The 12,917-nt window shown below is 45.9% G+C and overlaps 1 protein-coding gene across 5 annotated transcripts in view; it reads right to left on the reverse strand.

The window, feature by feature from the left end:
- The window catches only part of ECHDC2 (enoyl-CoA hydratase domain containing 2), a 30,398-nt gene that overhangs the window by 7,022 nt on the left and 10,459 nt on the right, over window positions 1-12,917 (reverse strand). For 2 of the 5 annotated variants that reach the window (XM_086388797.1, XM_086388791.1), the window contains exons 2-7: window positions 6,594-6,661; window positions 6,437-6,524; window positions 3,485-3,571; window positions 2,579-2,671; window positions 902-958; window positions 506-693 (exon numbers count right to left, since the gene is read on the reverse strand). In XM_086388797.1, coding sequence (XP_086244923.1) covers window positions 506-693; window positions 902-958; window positions 2,579-2,671; window positions 3,485-3,571; window positions 6,437-6,524; window positions 6,594-6,661 — 581 coding nt within the window. Of the gene's footprint in view, window positions 1-505; window positions 694-901; window positions 959-2,578; window positions 2,672-3,484; window positions 3,652-5,051; window positions 5,845-6,436; window positions 6,525-6,593; window positions 6,662-12,917 lie in introns of those variants that run through there. The other 3 variants (XM_086388806.1, XM_086388813.1, XM_086388802.1) reach the window with 3 other exon arrangements.

Consider the following 12,917-nt stretch of genomic DNA (forward strand, 5'->3'; position numbering starts at 1 on the left):
GTAGCTCAAGGGTAAAAAACTGCTTGGCAAGCAGGAACCTCGGGTTCAGTCCCTGGGTTGGGAAGATCCCCTGAAGAAGGAAATGGTAGCCCACTCTAGTATATTTGCCTGTAAAATACCATGGACAAGAGGAGTCTGCTGGGCTACAGTCGGTGGAGTCGCACAGAGTCGGACATAGCAACAAAACATGGCTAGTGACTGCCTTAGTGGGTGGCACAGATAGAGATCATTTGCATCATCTCAGAAGTTCTGTTTTACAGGCTGTTCTGAGGATTTTCAAGCTTAATTGATCCCAGCACCTCGGAACTCAATTTTCATCTTAACTTAAAATCTGATTTAGTATTATTTACTAGATGGCTGAATGGAAGCAAAATCGCCAAAGATGGTTAATTTTGTAAATCTGGGAAAATGGATCTTGTGGTTGCATGAGACACCCTTGCCCCCTGGCTTCCGCACCTGTGATCCCCAATGGCACAGGCCCGCCTGTGCTGAGCGGCAGTCGTACCTGGGGTAGGATCTCCTGGGCCAGTGCTCGTGCCCGGTGGTAGGCAGCATTGCCATCCTCGTTCTGGGCCACAGCGTGGTTCACCAGCCCCAGAGCCTGGGCCTGCGCCCCACTCAGTCGTCGGCCTGTGAAGATGAGCTCCTTCGCCAGGGCCACCCCCAGGCATCGAGGCAGCCTCTGAGTCCCTCCTGCCAGGATGGAGTAGGGATGGTGAATCCTCATGGAATGTGGGGGCCCAGAGGAGGCCCTGGCTGGGAGTCAGCCAAAACCTCTCAGAGGACAAGATTGGATTAGGCTGGCGGGGAAGAGCCCAGAACATAGGGCAAAAGAGGAAAGTAGGGAATTATGCTGGATAGAATAAACAGGTAGAGGATGGATGGTGTGTGTTGAGATTACCTGCTCCTGGGAGGAGCCCTCTGGTGGTCTCGATCAGTCCCATGACAGCCGAGGAAGCTGCTTAGACAAAACAGAGTGAAGCCCCCACCCTGCCTTCCAGCTCCAATCCCAGAGGATAAGAGACACTCTGTGGGCTCTGCTCACCCTTCCAGCCAATTACTTCCCTCATGGTGCGGCTACAGCCAGGCTCCTCCAGTTACTACCTTTGGAAGAGCCCTAACCTGGAAGTCAGAAGGCCCAGCACTCATCCTACCTCCACAACTCACTGAGCAACTCTCTTAGCCTTTCTGAGCTATGTGGATGAGGGAAAAAAAATGATAACGTCTCTTTTACCTGCTTTATAGAGTTGCTAAGGATTAAGTGAGGTCATGGTGCTTAGAACAAGAAGGGTTCCTGGATGATACCCAGTACCTATTTGTAAGTTAATGGATTCCTAGTCTCATGTTAACTCTGGTCTGGCCTAGAGTGTCAGTGACTCCTGCTTCTACCAGTTTTCCCTCCGAGCTTTTTGTCAGCCTGAAATTTTCCTGTATTCTGATCCACATCCTTTTTTCTGAGTTGCACTTCCTGTGAGAAGCCTTCCTTGATTGAGTGTCCCACCCCACAGGCTTCTCCTGAATTCCCTGAACACGGTCCCTCCAAACCATGCGGTATGGGAGGGAGGGGTCTACATTCACCCTCCTATCCATCAAACCCTGCAAGTTAGCTCCCCTAAACAGGCAGGTAGAACCAGAGTTGGTGCTATGACCTGACCTGGTATTTTGATGGCTTCTCTTTGCTATGTATCATGTGGATATAAAGTCCCTCTATGCCTGGGGCTACATGTTAAAAAAAAGTTATTGGTGGCAGGAGAAGTAGTAGCACCATGATGACACTCAGATCTTCTCTAAAGTAAGTAAGTAAGTGTTAGGCGCTCAGTTGTGTTTGACTCTTTACCACCCTATGAACTTTAGCCCTCCAGGCTTCTCCAAGCAAGAATACTGGAGTGGATTGCCATTTCCTTCTCCAGAGGATCTTCCTGACCCAGGGATCAAACTCAGGTCTCCTGCATTGCAAGCAGATTCTTTACTGTTTGAGCTACAGGTAAGTGTCATATCTTCTCTGATCGGCTCTAAAAAGGGCACACCTAACCACCAAGTCCGCAAGGTTAAAAAGCAATTATCTTCATCCTCCCTGCCCTCCACACTTCAAAGTTCAATTTCTCTGAGCTACTAATGCAAACCTCTGTGGACTCTGATAGAGCTACTGTAGGGCACTGTTCCTGCCCAGTCATGCTTGTGATTAACTGGGCATAGACTGCCCTCATGGCTCACCTTTGTTCACAATATGATCGATACAGCTGGCTTGGACAGAACTGGAAGACTGAATAGATACCTTTGTCCCCAACCTTCACTCTCTGTGTTCTTTCTAGCTGTGTCAGCGGTTGCCCTGGGGTTGGTACAAACAGTCCTGAGCTGAGGGCAGCTGACTCTGAGAAGGGACGAGTCCTGTAGCAGTCAGGGGCTGGGCGGTGGGTGGGGAACCACTGCTTCCTGAATTCCTTGGCTCCCACTTTGCCTTTAGTTCTGGGGTTTGTTGGAAAGCTGAGAGCAGTGGCTGACTGCAGAATCCCCAGAATTAGCTTGTTTCATTCGCTCTTCCCTCCCACCCTTCCACACCTCTCCCTGTACCCAGTACCTGCCACTCGGAGGTCACAGGCCAGGGCAAGTTCCAGGCCTCCACCCAAGGCAAACCCATCCATAGCTGCAATGGTGGGTGCAGGGAACGCTGCTGTGGAGACAAAGGAGGGCTCAGCCTGTGAGGCCCTGGTAGGACCAGGACAGTGTCTCAGGGTAGGAGATGGTCTAGCTGGTTGTGATAGAAGGCTTGCTTCATTGGTCCCAAGTTTGGGGACCTTACCTGGTACCTCAGCCAGGTTACCTTAGCAGTCGGTTTTCCCACTGGGGCAAGTTGTGGGATCTGCTGGGGAATAGGAGTGGGGAGATGGATGGGCAGGGTGATGCCTGGTCAGGCCCACCCTCCTGTGGGCCTCCCCAGGACCCGCCTTTTTACTCTCCCTTCTCATTCTGTGTGCTGAGAACAGAATTGAATCTGACATGGGGAAGGCCAACAGGCAAACAGGTGATGATGACCCAGGGTGATCAGTGATCTGAGAAAGGAAGCTTGGATGATGGGCCAGGGATGGCTTCCTGGAGGAGGTGGCACTGGTTGTCTTAAAGAATGCATAAACAGTTCAGATGGCCTAGGAGGGATATTCCAGAAAAAGAACAAGCATTTATCAAAGCCTGCAAGCATGCTTGCTGAAAGTTGACTCTGGAATGGCCAGGCTTGTACCCTCAGGGCACAGGGGCTGGGGGTCAGAACTAGCAGGGCACTAATGCTGGGGAGCCAGTGCCCTTTGGACCCTCGTGGCACCCTCCTCCTTGTAGAATTCCTTGTCCCTGCCCCCTCTCCCTGGGAGGATCATCTCTCCACAGAGCTCACAACAGAAACCATTCTGTCTTTAGGGTATGGTAGATTGGGTGAGGCTGGGATCAGCAGGACTCCTGAATGCGCCCCTCCTCCCCACTCCAGAACCCTCACCAATCTCAGTCATCAGGCCTCGAAGCCGCTGGACAAAGAGCCCCACTTCTGCCTCACTCATCTGCTCCCGCTCCTTCAGGTCTGCACCTGCAGATGCAAGGGTGACAGCCCTTGGGAAATGACCTGGCACTGAATCCCAGGCTGTCAAAGGATCCAGCAATGGAAACCTGAAGAGAAGCGGCCAGAGAGGAAAGAGAAACGCCAGGAAAACTCGTCAGGGAAGCCAGGGAGGGAGGAGGGTGGGCAAAAAAAGACACAACAACAACAACAAGATAAATTGGATTTCATCACAATTAAAAACTAATGCGTCAGAAGAGATTATGAAGAGGGCAAAGACAACCCATGAATGGAAGGAAATAACTTGCAAATCATACATCTGGTAAGGAACTGATATCTATGATATATAAAGATTTCCTACAACTAAAAACAAATAAAAAGGACTTCCCTGGTGGTCCAGTGGTTTAAGACTCCATGCTTCCCCTGCAGGGGGCACGGTTTGATCCCTGTTTGGGGAACTAAGATCATGCAAGTTGTGCAGAGTGGCCAAAAACAAACAAAGGACTTGAGTAGACATTTCTCCAAGGAAAATATGCCAGTGAGATTTCCTGGCTAGTCCAGTGGCTAAGATTGGGCTTCTAATGCAGGTGGCCCAAGTTCCATCCCTAGTTGGGGAACTAGAGCTCTCATGCCGGAACTGAAAGGTGGCATGTCACAGAAGACTGAAGATCCTGCGTCCCTCAACAAAGACCCAGTGCAGCCAAATATTTAAAAAAGAAGATAAGGCAGTAAGCACTGGAGAGTGTGTTCAGCATCATTGGGGAAATGCAAGTAAAAACCACAATAGGATAGTGCTTTGTACCCATTCAGACGGTGATTATAAGTAACAAAAAAGTGTTGACATTGGTGTGGAGAACTCTGATGTACCGCTGGTAGGAATCTCAAATGATACAGCTGCCGTGAAAAATATTTTGGTGCTTCCTCCAAAAGTTCAAAGTAGGATTACTATGTGGTCCAGCCACTTTACTCCTAAGTATATACCCCAAAGAATTGAAAACAAGGACTCAAAACAGATAGGTGCACACCAATGTTCGTAGCAGTATTAATCACAACAGCCAAAATGTGGGAACCACCCAAGTCCATCAACAGATGGATTAAAAAAATGTGGAATATATATGTGAAAAAGAATATTATTCTCTTTTAAAAAAGATAGGAATTCTGCAATATGCTACAATGTGGATGAACATGAAGTACATGATCCTAAGTGAAATAAGCTAGCCATGAAAGGACAAATGGATGATTCTACTTAAATACTTAGAGTAAGCAAATTGGTAAAGATAGAGAGTAGAATGGAGGTTACTGGGTGTTAGGGAAATGGGGAGGAATTGCTTCAGTATATAGTTTATTGAGATGATGAAAGTTTTCTGGAAATGGATAGTGGTGATTGTTGAATAACCTTGTGAATGCACTTAATACCAGTGAATTTTACACTTACAAGTGATTAAAATATAAATTTTGTGTAATGTATATATTTGTGACAACTCAAAAAATACATTAAATAGTAATAAAATTTTATTATTTTTTCCTGTTTTATTGAGAAATAATTGGCATACAGCAGGTATAATTATTTTTTAAAAGAAGGGCTTGGTTGAGGAGTGAGTGCAGGGACAGTGGCATGGGGGGGGGCAGGGTCCTTGGTGAGAGTAGTGACAGTGGAGGTTCACTGAAGCCCAGACAGCCAGAGCCTGAGTCATGAATAGGGGGTGAACGTACTCTCTGCAAGTCCTAGATTATGGGAAAGTCAGTTGGGAGAGCCTTTGGGAGTCTGATTAGTCCTAGCCCCTCAGTGACAGATGGGGAAACTGAGGCGCAGAGAGAGACAGGGACTAGCCCAGGATTCCAGAGCAAATCAGGGGCAGATTCAGACCTCCTGCACGCCCCCTGCTTTCCTGTCCTTCGCTGGAGGGGTGAGGAGTGGGGCTAACAGTCATGAAGTGACCGTGATGGAAGACGTCAGATCATGGGGGGAGCCAAAGGAAGAGGCCGGAGTAGGAGGAGGGCCTCGATCAGGGCAGTGGGGTCAGGCAGACTGGTCCGCATACTTCCCTTGCCACCTCCCGCCCCAGGCTGTTCATGGGGATCCTGACAGTTGAGGCCTGGGGACTGAGCCACATGCCCTTGAAACTGCCTAAGAATCACTCGCTTCCCACCCTCGCCCTCCGCAGCCTCTTCCCGTCTCCCTGGTGTCCCCTCCAGAGCCACCGCAGAGTCAGTTCTTAGCTCAACTCTCGTTCGCTTGCTTCTTGTAGTGGGCCTGGGATGCAGCATTTCTCGTCTCAGAAAGGAAGTGCGTGGTGCTTGCCCTGTTGTGGGGACCAAATGGTGCAGAGACATGGAAGAGTTTCGTTGACAGGGACTGAAATCTTGTAGTGGGCAAAGGGGCAGTAAGTCAGTCCTGTCTTGGCCACAGACCTGGTGAGTGTCGTTGGACTCCGTTTTCTCATTTCCTCAATGCAGTGTCAGAACAGAAAGAACAAGGATTTGGGGGTCAGAAAGGTCAAGTTCTAACCGAATTCTCACTAGCTGTGTTGCTCTAAGCAAGGAGTTTCACCTCTGAGTGCATATCTTTAAATGGGAATGAGTCCTGTGCTGTGTGCTAAGTCTTTTCAGTCATGTCCAACTCTTGGCACCCTCATGGACTGTAGCCCGCCAGGCTCCTCTGTCCATGGGGATTCTCCAGGCAAGAATACCGGAGTGGGTTGCCATTTCCTTCCACAGGGAATCTTCCCGTCCCAGGGATCAAACCAGTGTCTCCTGTACCCCCAAGTGGGTTCTTTACCACTAGGGCAACCTGGGAAGCCCGAGTCCTGTGCTAAAACAACCTAACTGTTCCCTAAATGCAGGCTGGTGGGAGCCCTGCTGAGCCCCGGGTTGGGGGCAAGGAAGGAAACCCACCTGCGCAGAACACACCCTTCACTCCACTCCTGAAGATCAGGACACGCACTTGACGGTCCTCCCGAAGCTGGGCCAGAGCTTCCAGCAGCTGCAGAGGAGACCAGATCAGATACCTCCCAGCTCAGCCCCTCCCACCCTGGTGCCCGCCCTTACTCACCTGACTGACGAAGATGTTCCCCAGGGCATTGCGGGCACTGGGTCTGTTCATCAGAATCTCAGCAATTCCTGCAGGGGACAGGGCAGCGTTGGGTGAGCCAGCTGCCCTGCTCACTCCTGGGCTGGGGCCTGGGATCTGGGCAGCCTCTACCCTTGATGAGCAGTGTGACCTCGGGCAAGTCACACACACTCAGGCCTCAGTTTTTCCACCCATAAAATCGGGAGAATAACCCTTGCCCTTTCTGCCTCACAGAAGTGGAAGGGCTTGAGAACCTCAGAGCACCATGGGGAGAGGGACGAGAATGACTGCCCCAGTGGTTCCTGCCTGCTTCTGCCATTGCGAGACACACACACACACACCTACACACCCTTTCTTCAATTTCACATATCTCTCTCCATGTGATTCTTTTCTCTACAGCCAGACTTCTTCCTCTCGAGCTGAATGAGTTATGATAACACTACCATGCAGAAATCTTGTGTGCCCTGACTCAGTCACTGCTCCCACCTCCCCCCAAAAGTAACAACTCTCCTGACTTTTTTTCTCCTGACTTTTTATGGTGATCACTTCCTTGCATTTCTTTACAATTTTATCACACAGATGGTCATCTCCAGACCATATAGTTTAGACTTGCTAATTAATTAACAAAAGAAAACTCTTAAAAGCTTGTTAAAATCCTTAGGTTCTGCTTCTAGCCCTGTCTTTTGCTCAAAGATATTTATTAAAGAACTTGAGGTGGGACTTCCCTGGTGGTCCAGTGGCTAAGACTCCCTTAATGCAGGAAGCCTGTGTTCAATCCCTGGTCAGGGAACTAGATCCCACGTGCTGCAACTAAGATCCCAAATACTGCAGCTAAGACTGGCACAGCCAAAGAGAAAAAAAGAACATGGGGCATTTGACCTGTAAGATTTCCTGCAGCATGGAATTTACTGATTGCACACTCATGGGACAAGCGAGCAGACGCCTCTGTCATAGGAATTTAGCAGCTAATCCAGAGGCTTGAGCACATTCACATTCTGTCCTCTTTGGCAAGAGAATATCCTTTGCCCTACTCATGTGATATTCTTTCATGAGCACCAGTGAAACTTCTTGAAAGGCTTTTCTGTATTCAGTTAAAAATTTTCTTGCCTTCCATTCTCTTAAGTCTTCTCCAGTCTAGCTCCCACCCCATCACTTGGCAGAAACTGTTCTCACCTAAGTGAGACCAGTGTAACCAGTGTAATCACATCACTAACCGAGGGACATATTTCCATCCTTGTCCCAGGCTCAGCAACAATTAACTCTCCTGACCAAACACCTGTTCCTCCTTGAACATTTTCTGCTTGGCCTTTTTTTTTTTTTTTTTAGTAGACAGTTTTTTTTTTTCAGAACAATTTTAGGTTTACAGCAAAATGGAGTAGAAAGTGCTTCCCTGATGGTTCAGAGGGTAAAGAATATGCCTGCAATGCAGAAGACCCGGGTTCAATCCCTGGGTTTGGAAGATTTTCTGAAGAAGGAAGTGGCAACCCACTCCAGTATTATTGCCTGGAGAATTCCATGGACAGAGGAGCCTGGCAGGCTACAGTTCATGGGATTGAAAAGAGTCGGACATGACTGAGAAAATGCAGAAGTTCCCATAAATCCTCTGCCAAATGCACATGCATAGCCTCCCACCAGAGTGGGACATTTGTTACCAAGATTAACTTCTATGCATATGTCATTATCACCCAGCTTTCATGTTTACATTGGGGTTCACTCTCGGTGTTGCATATGCTATGGGTTTTGACAAACGTATAACAACATGTACCTGCCTGTGGCTCCACATTTTCCTGGCCTTCCTACGTCTCAGATGATCCTCTGCACTTCTTTTCTAGGTTTTCTTCTACCCAATTTAAAAATTCTTAAAACATTTATTCAACATATATCTGTAATAAATAAGTCTTGGGGATATAATGTACATCATGGTGACTAGAGTTAAGAATATTTGAAAGTTGCTAAAACTGTACATCTTATAAGTTCCCCTCACTCACACAAAAATGTGTAAGTGTGTGGTGATGGATCTTAACTACATTTACTGTGGGGATTACTCCACAATATATACAAATACTGAACTGTTACGTTGTACATGTGAAACAAATGAAACAAAGCAAAGGCTAACAGAGTTTTGCCAAGAGAACACAGTGGTCATAACAAACACCCTCTTCCAACAACACAAGAGAAGACTCTACAAATGGACATCAGCAGATGGTCAATTCTGAAATCAGATTGATTAATATTCTTTGCAGCCAGATGGAGCAGCTCTATACAGCCAGCAAAAACAAGACCAGGAGCTGACTGTGGCTCAGATCATGAACTTACTGCAAAATTCAGACTTAAATTGAAGAAAGTAGGGAAAACCACTAGACCATTCAGGTATGACCTAAATCAAATCCCTTACCCATTATACAGTGGAAGTGACAATTAGATTCAAAGAATTAGATTTGATAGAGTGCCTGAAGAACTATGGATGGAGGTTCGTGACACTGTATAGGGAGGCAGTGATAAAGACCATCCCCAAGAAAAAGAAATGCAAAAAGGCAAAATGGTTGTCTGATGAGGCCTTACAAATAGCTGAAAAAGAAGAGAAGCTAAAGGCAAAGGAGAAAAGGAAAGATAGACCCATTTGAATGCAGCATTCCAAAGAATAGCAAGGAGAGATAAGAAAGCCTTCCTCAGCAATCAGTGCAAAGAAATGGAGGAAAACAGTAGAATGGGAAAGACTAGAGATCTCTTCCAGAAAATTAGAGATACCAGGGGAAGATTTCATGCAAAATGGGCACAATAAAGGACAGAAATGCTATGGACCTGACAGAAGCAGAAGATATTAAGAAGAGGCTGCAAGAATACACAGAAGACCCTACATAACTACAATGGTGTGATCACCCACCTAGAGCCAGACATCCTGGAATGTGAAGTCAAGTGGGCCTTAGGAAGCATCACTATGAACAAAGCTAGTGGAGGTGATGGAATTCCAGTTGAGCTATTTCAAATCCTGAAAGATGATGCTGTGAAAGTGCTGCACTCAATATGCCAGCAAATTTGGAAAACTCAGCAGTGGCCACAGGACTGGAAAAGGTCAGTTTTCATCCCAATCCTAAAGAAAGCCAATGCCAAAGAATGTTCAAACTACTGCACAATTGCACTCATCTCACACGCTAGTAAAGTAATGCTCAAAATTCTCCAAGCCAGGCTTCAACAGTACCTGAACTATGAACTACCAGATGTTCAAGCTGGATTTAGAAAAGGCAGAGGAAGCAGAGATCAAATTGCCAACATCCATTGGATCACCAAAAAAGCAAGAGAGTTCCAGAAAAACATCTATTTCTGCTTTATTGACTACACCAAAGCCTTTGACTGTGTGGATCACAACAAACTGTGGAAAATTCTTAACAGTGGTAGGAATTCCAGACCACCTTACCTGCCTCCTGAGAAATGTACATGCAGGTCAAGAAACAACAGTTAAAACTGGACAGGAACAACAGACTGGTTCTAAATCAGGAAAGGAGTATGTCAAGGCTGTATATTGTTTCCCTGCTTATTTAACTTATATGCAGAGTACATCATGAGAAATGCTGGGCTAGATGAAGCACAAGCTGGAATCAAGATTGCCAGGAGAAATAACAATAACCTCGAATACATAGATGACAGCATCCTTATGGCAGAAAGCAAAGAACTAAAGAGCCTCTTGATGAAAATGAAAGAGAAGAGTGAAAAAGGTGGCTTAAAACTCAACATTCAGAAAACGAAGATCATGGCATCTGGCCTCATCACTTCTTGACAAATAGATGGGGAAACGAAACAGTGACAGATGTTATTTTCTTGGGCTCCAAAATCATTGTAGATGGTGACTGCAGCCATGAAATTAAAAGATGCTTGCTCCTTGGAAGAAAAGCTTTGACCAGCGTAGATAGCATTATTAAAAAGCAGAGACATTACTTTGCCGACAAAGATCCATCTAGTCAAAGCTATGGTTTTTCCAGTAGTCATGTATGGATGTGAGAGTTGGACCATAAAGAAAGCTGAGTGCTGAAGAATTGATGCTTTTGAACTGTGGTGTTGGAGAAGACTCTTGAGAGTCCCTTGGACTGCAAGATCCAACCAGTCAATCCTAAAGGAAATCAGTGCTGAATATTCATTGGAAGGGCTGATGCTGAAGCTGAGCCTGATGTGAAGAGCTAACTCACTGGAAAAGACCCTGATGCTGGGAAAGATTGAAGGCGGGAGGAGAAAGAGAAAAGGGAGGATGAGATAGTTGGATGGTATCACTGACTGGATGGACGTGAGTTTGAGCAAGCTGCAGGAGTTGGTGATGGACAGGGAAAGCTGGCGTGCTGCAGTGCATGGGGTCGCAAAGAGTCGGACATGACTGAGCGACTGAACTGAACATCTGAAACTAATATGTCAATTGTATTTTGATTAAAAAACCACTTCTTAACAAAAGATAACCACACAAAAGAAGATATACAAATAACCACTAAGCACATGAAAAGATGTTTAATTTTATTAGTCTCAAATAAATGAGAGTTTTAAAAAAGCCTAGATATGGCTGTACACCAAATACAATGACTAAAACTAAGAAGACAAAAAATAAAAACCAAGTGTTGGTTATTAAAAAAAAAAAAACCTGAATATCTAGCAAACAACTTTGATGTATAATAAATTGTGGGAGTTACAAGGATATGTACCAATCCCTGTCTTCAAGGGATTGTTGTATTAGTGCTTATAGCCTAATATAAGTAAATGATAATGAGGTCATAAGTAAAATAAATACATAAGTACTATAGGATTATAAATGGTAGTTCATAAATGGTAGCATTTGAGCAAGGTGGAAATAGGTAAAAAAAATGTCATTTTCAGAGTGAGGGGAAGTGCGAAAAATACTACATGTAAGAGACTACTCCATTTGAAAAATATTTTATCGAATGTGTTAATTTCTATTGTACAGCAAAGTGATTCAGCTATATACATATATATTCCTTTTCCTATTCTTTTCCATTATGATTTGTCACAAGATATTGAATATAGTTCCCTATGTTATACAGTAGGACCTTGTTTATCCATTCTGTATATAATAGTTTGCAAAGTAGTTGAAGTTCCGGAAAGGTCAATCCAAGATCTCTTTATTCAGTCGTTTGTACAGTTATGTATTTAACACACTCTGGCCTCTGTACTAAACACTGATGTCAGAGACTAGAGCAGACTCAGTCCCTGTCCTCTTAGATCCTGAAAGTCTAACAGAGGAGATCGACACTCAACAAGTAATTACTATTTGTGACGAGTACATGGGGGAAAAAAAGACAGGAGGATAGGGGTTTAGAGTGGGCAGAGGGGAGCCCTAGTGTAGAAGATCAGCAGTGACCTCCTGGGGGAAGAAGTGACCTTTCAGCTGAGAGCTGAGGAATAAATAGGAGTTAGCCAGACAAAAGTGTGTGTGTGTGTTGGTGGGGAAAAGCCTATTTCAGAGAGGGAGTGGCACAGATGAGGGCCCTGAGTGCAGCAGAGCGGGTACTATAGGGTTTATATTGCTGGGCCTTTAATGTTTTTTGGCTGCACCTGAGAATTAAACCAACATAAAACAGATTAACAGGAGAAAAGCATACGAATTTGTTCAAGTTTTATGTAACACAGGACTCCTCAAAAGGAAATGAAGACCCCTAGAAATGGTAGGTCCACATGCTATGACAAACCTAGGCAGCGTGTTGAAGAGACATTACTCTGCTGACGAAGGTCTGTATAGTCCAGACTGTGGTATTCCCAGTGGTCATGGATGCTTGTGAGAGTGTAAAAGACACACCTTTTAGTGTCTTTACAGTGGACCACAAAGAAGGCAGAGTGCCAAAGACTGTGCCAAACACCTTCGAACTGTGGTGCTGGAGAAGACTCCTGACAGTCCCTTGGACAGCAAGGAGATCAAACCAGTCAATCTTAAGGGAAATCAACCCTGAATACTCATTGGAAGGACTGATGCTGAAGCTGAAGCTCTGTATTACGGTCACCTGATGTGAACAGCCGACTCTTTGGAAAAGTCCCTGATGCTGGGAAAGATGGAGGGCAGAAGGAGAAGAGGGCATCAAGGATGAGATGGCCAGATGGCATCATCCATGTAATGAATATGAACTTGGGCAAACTCTGGGAGACAGTGAGGGACAGGGAGGCCTGGTGTGCTGCAGTCCACGGGGTCAAAAGAGACGGACACAACTGTGTTGACAACACAACACAACACGCTTTTACAGTAGGAAGAGCAGCAACTGTGGCAAAGTTAACTGTGTGGGAGGCTACAGGAAGATAAGGCCTGTTTCTACACAGTTG

Source organism: Bos grunniens, chromosome 3 (assembly GCF_055505025.1).
Source record: "Bos grunniens cultivar Pamir isolate PY7600 chromosome 3, Bosgru_T2T1.0, whole genome shotgun sequence".
Taxonomy (NCBI): domain Eukaryota; kingdom Metazoa; phylum Chordata; class Mammalia; order Artiodactyla; family Bovidae; genus Bos; species Bos grunniens.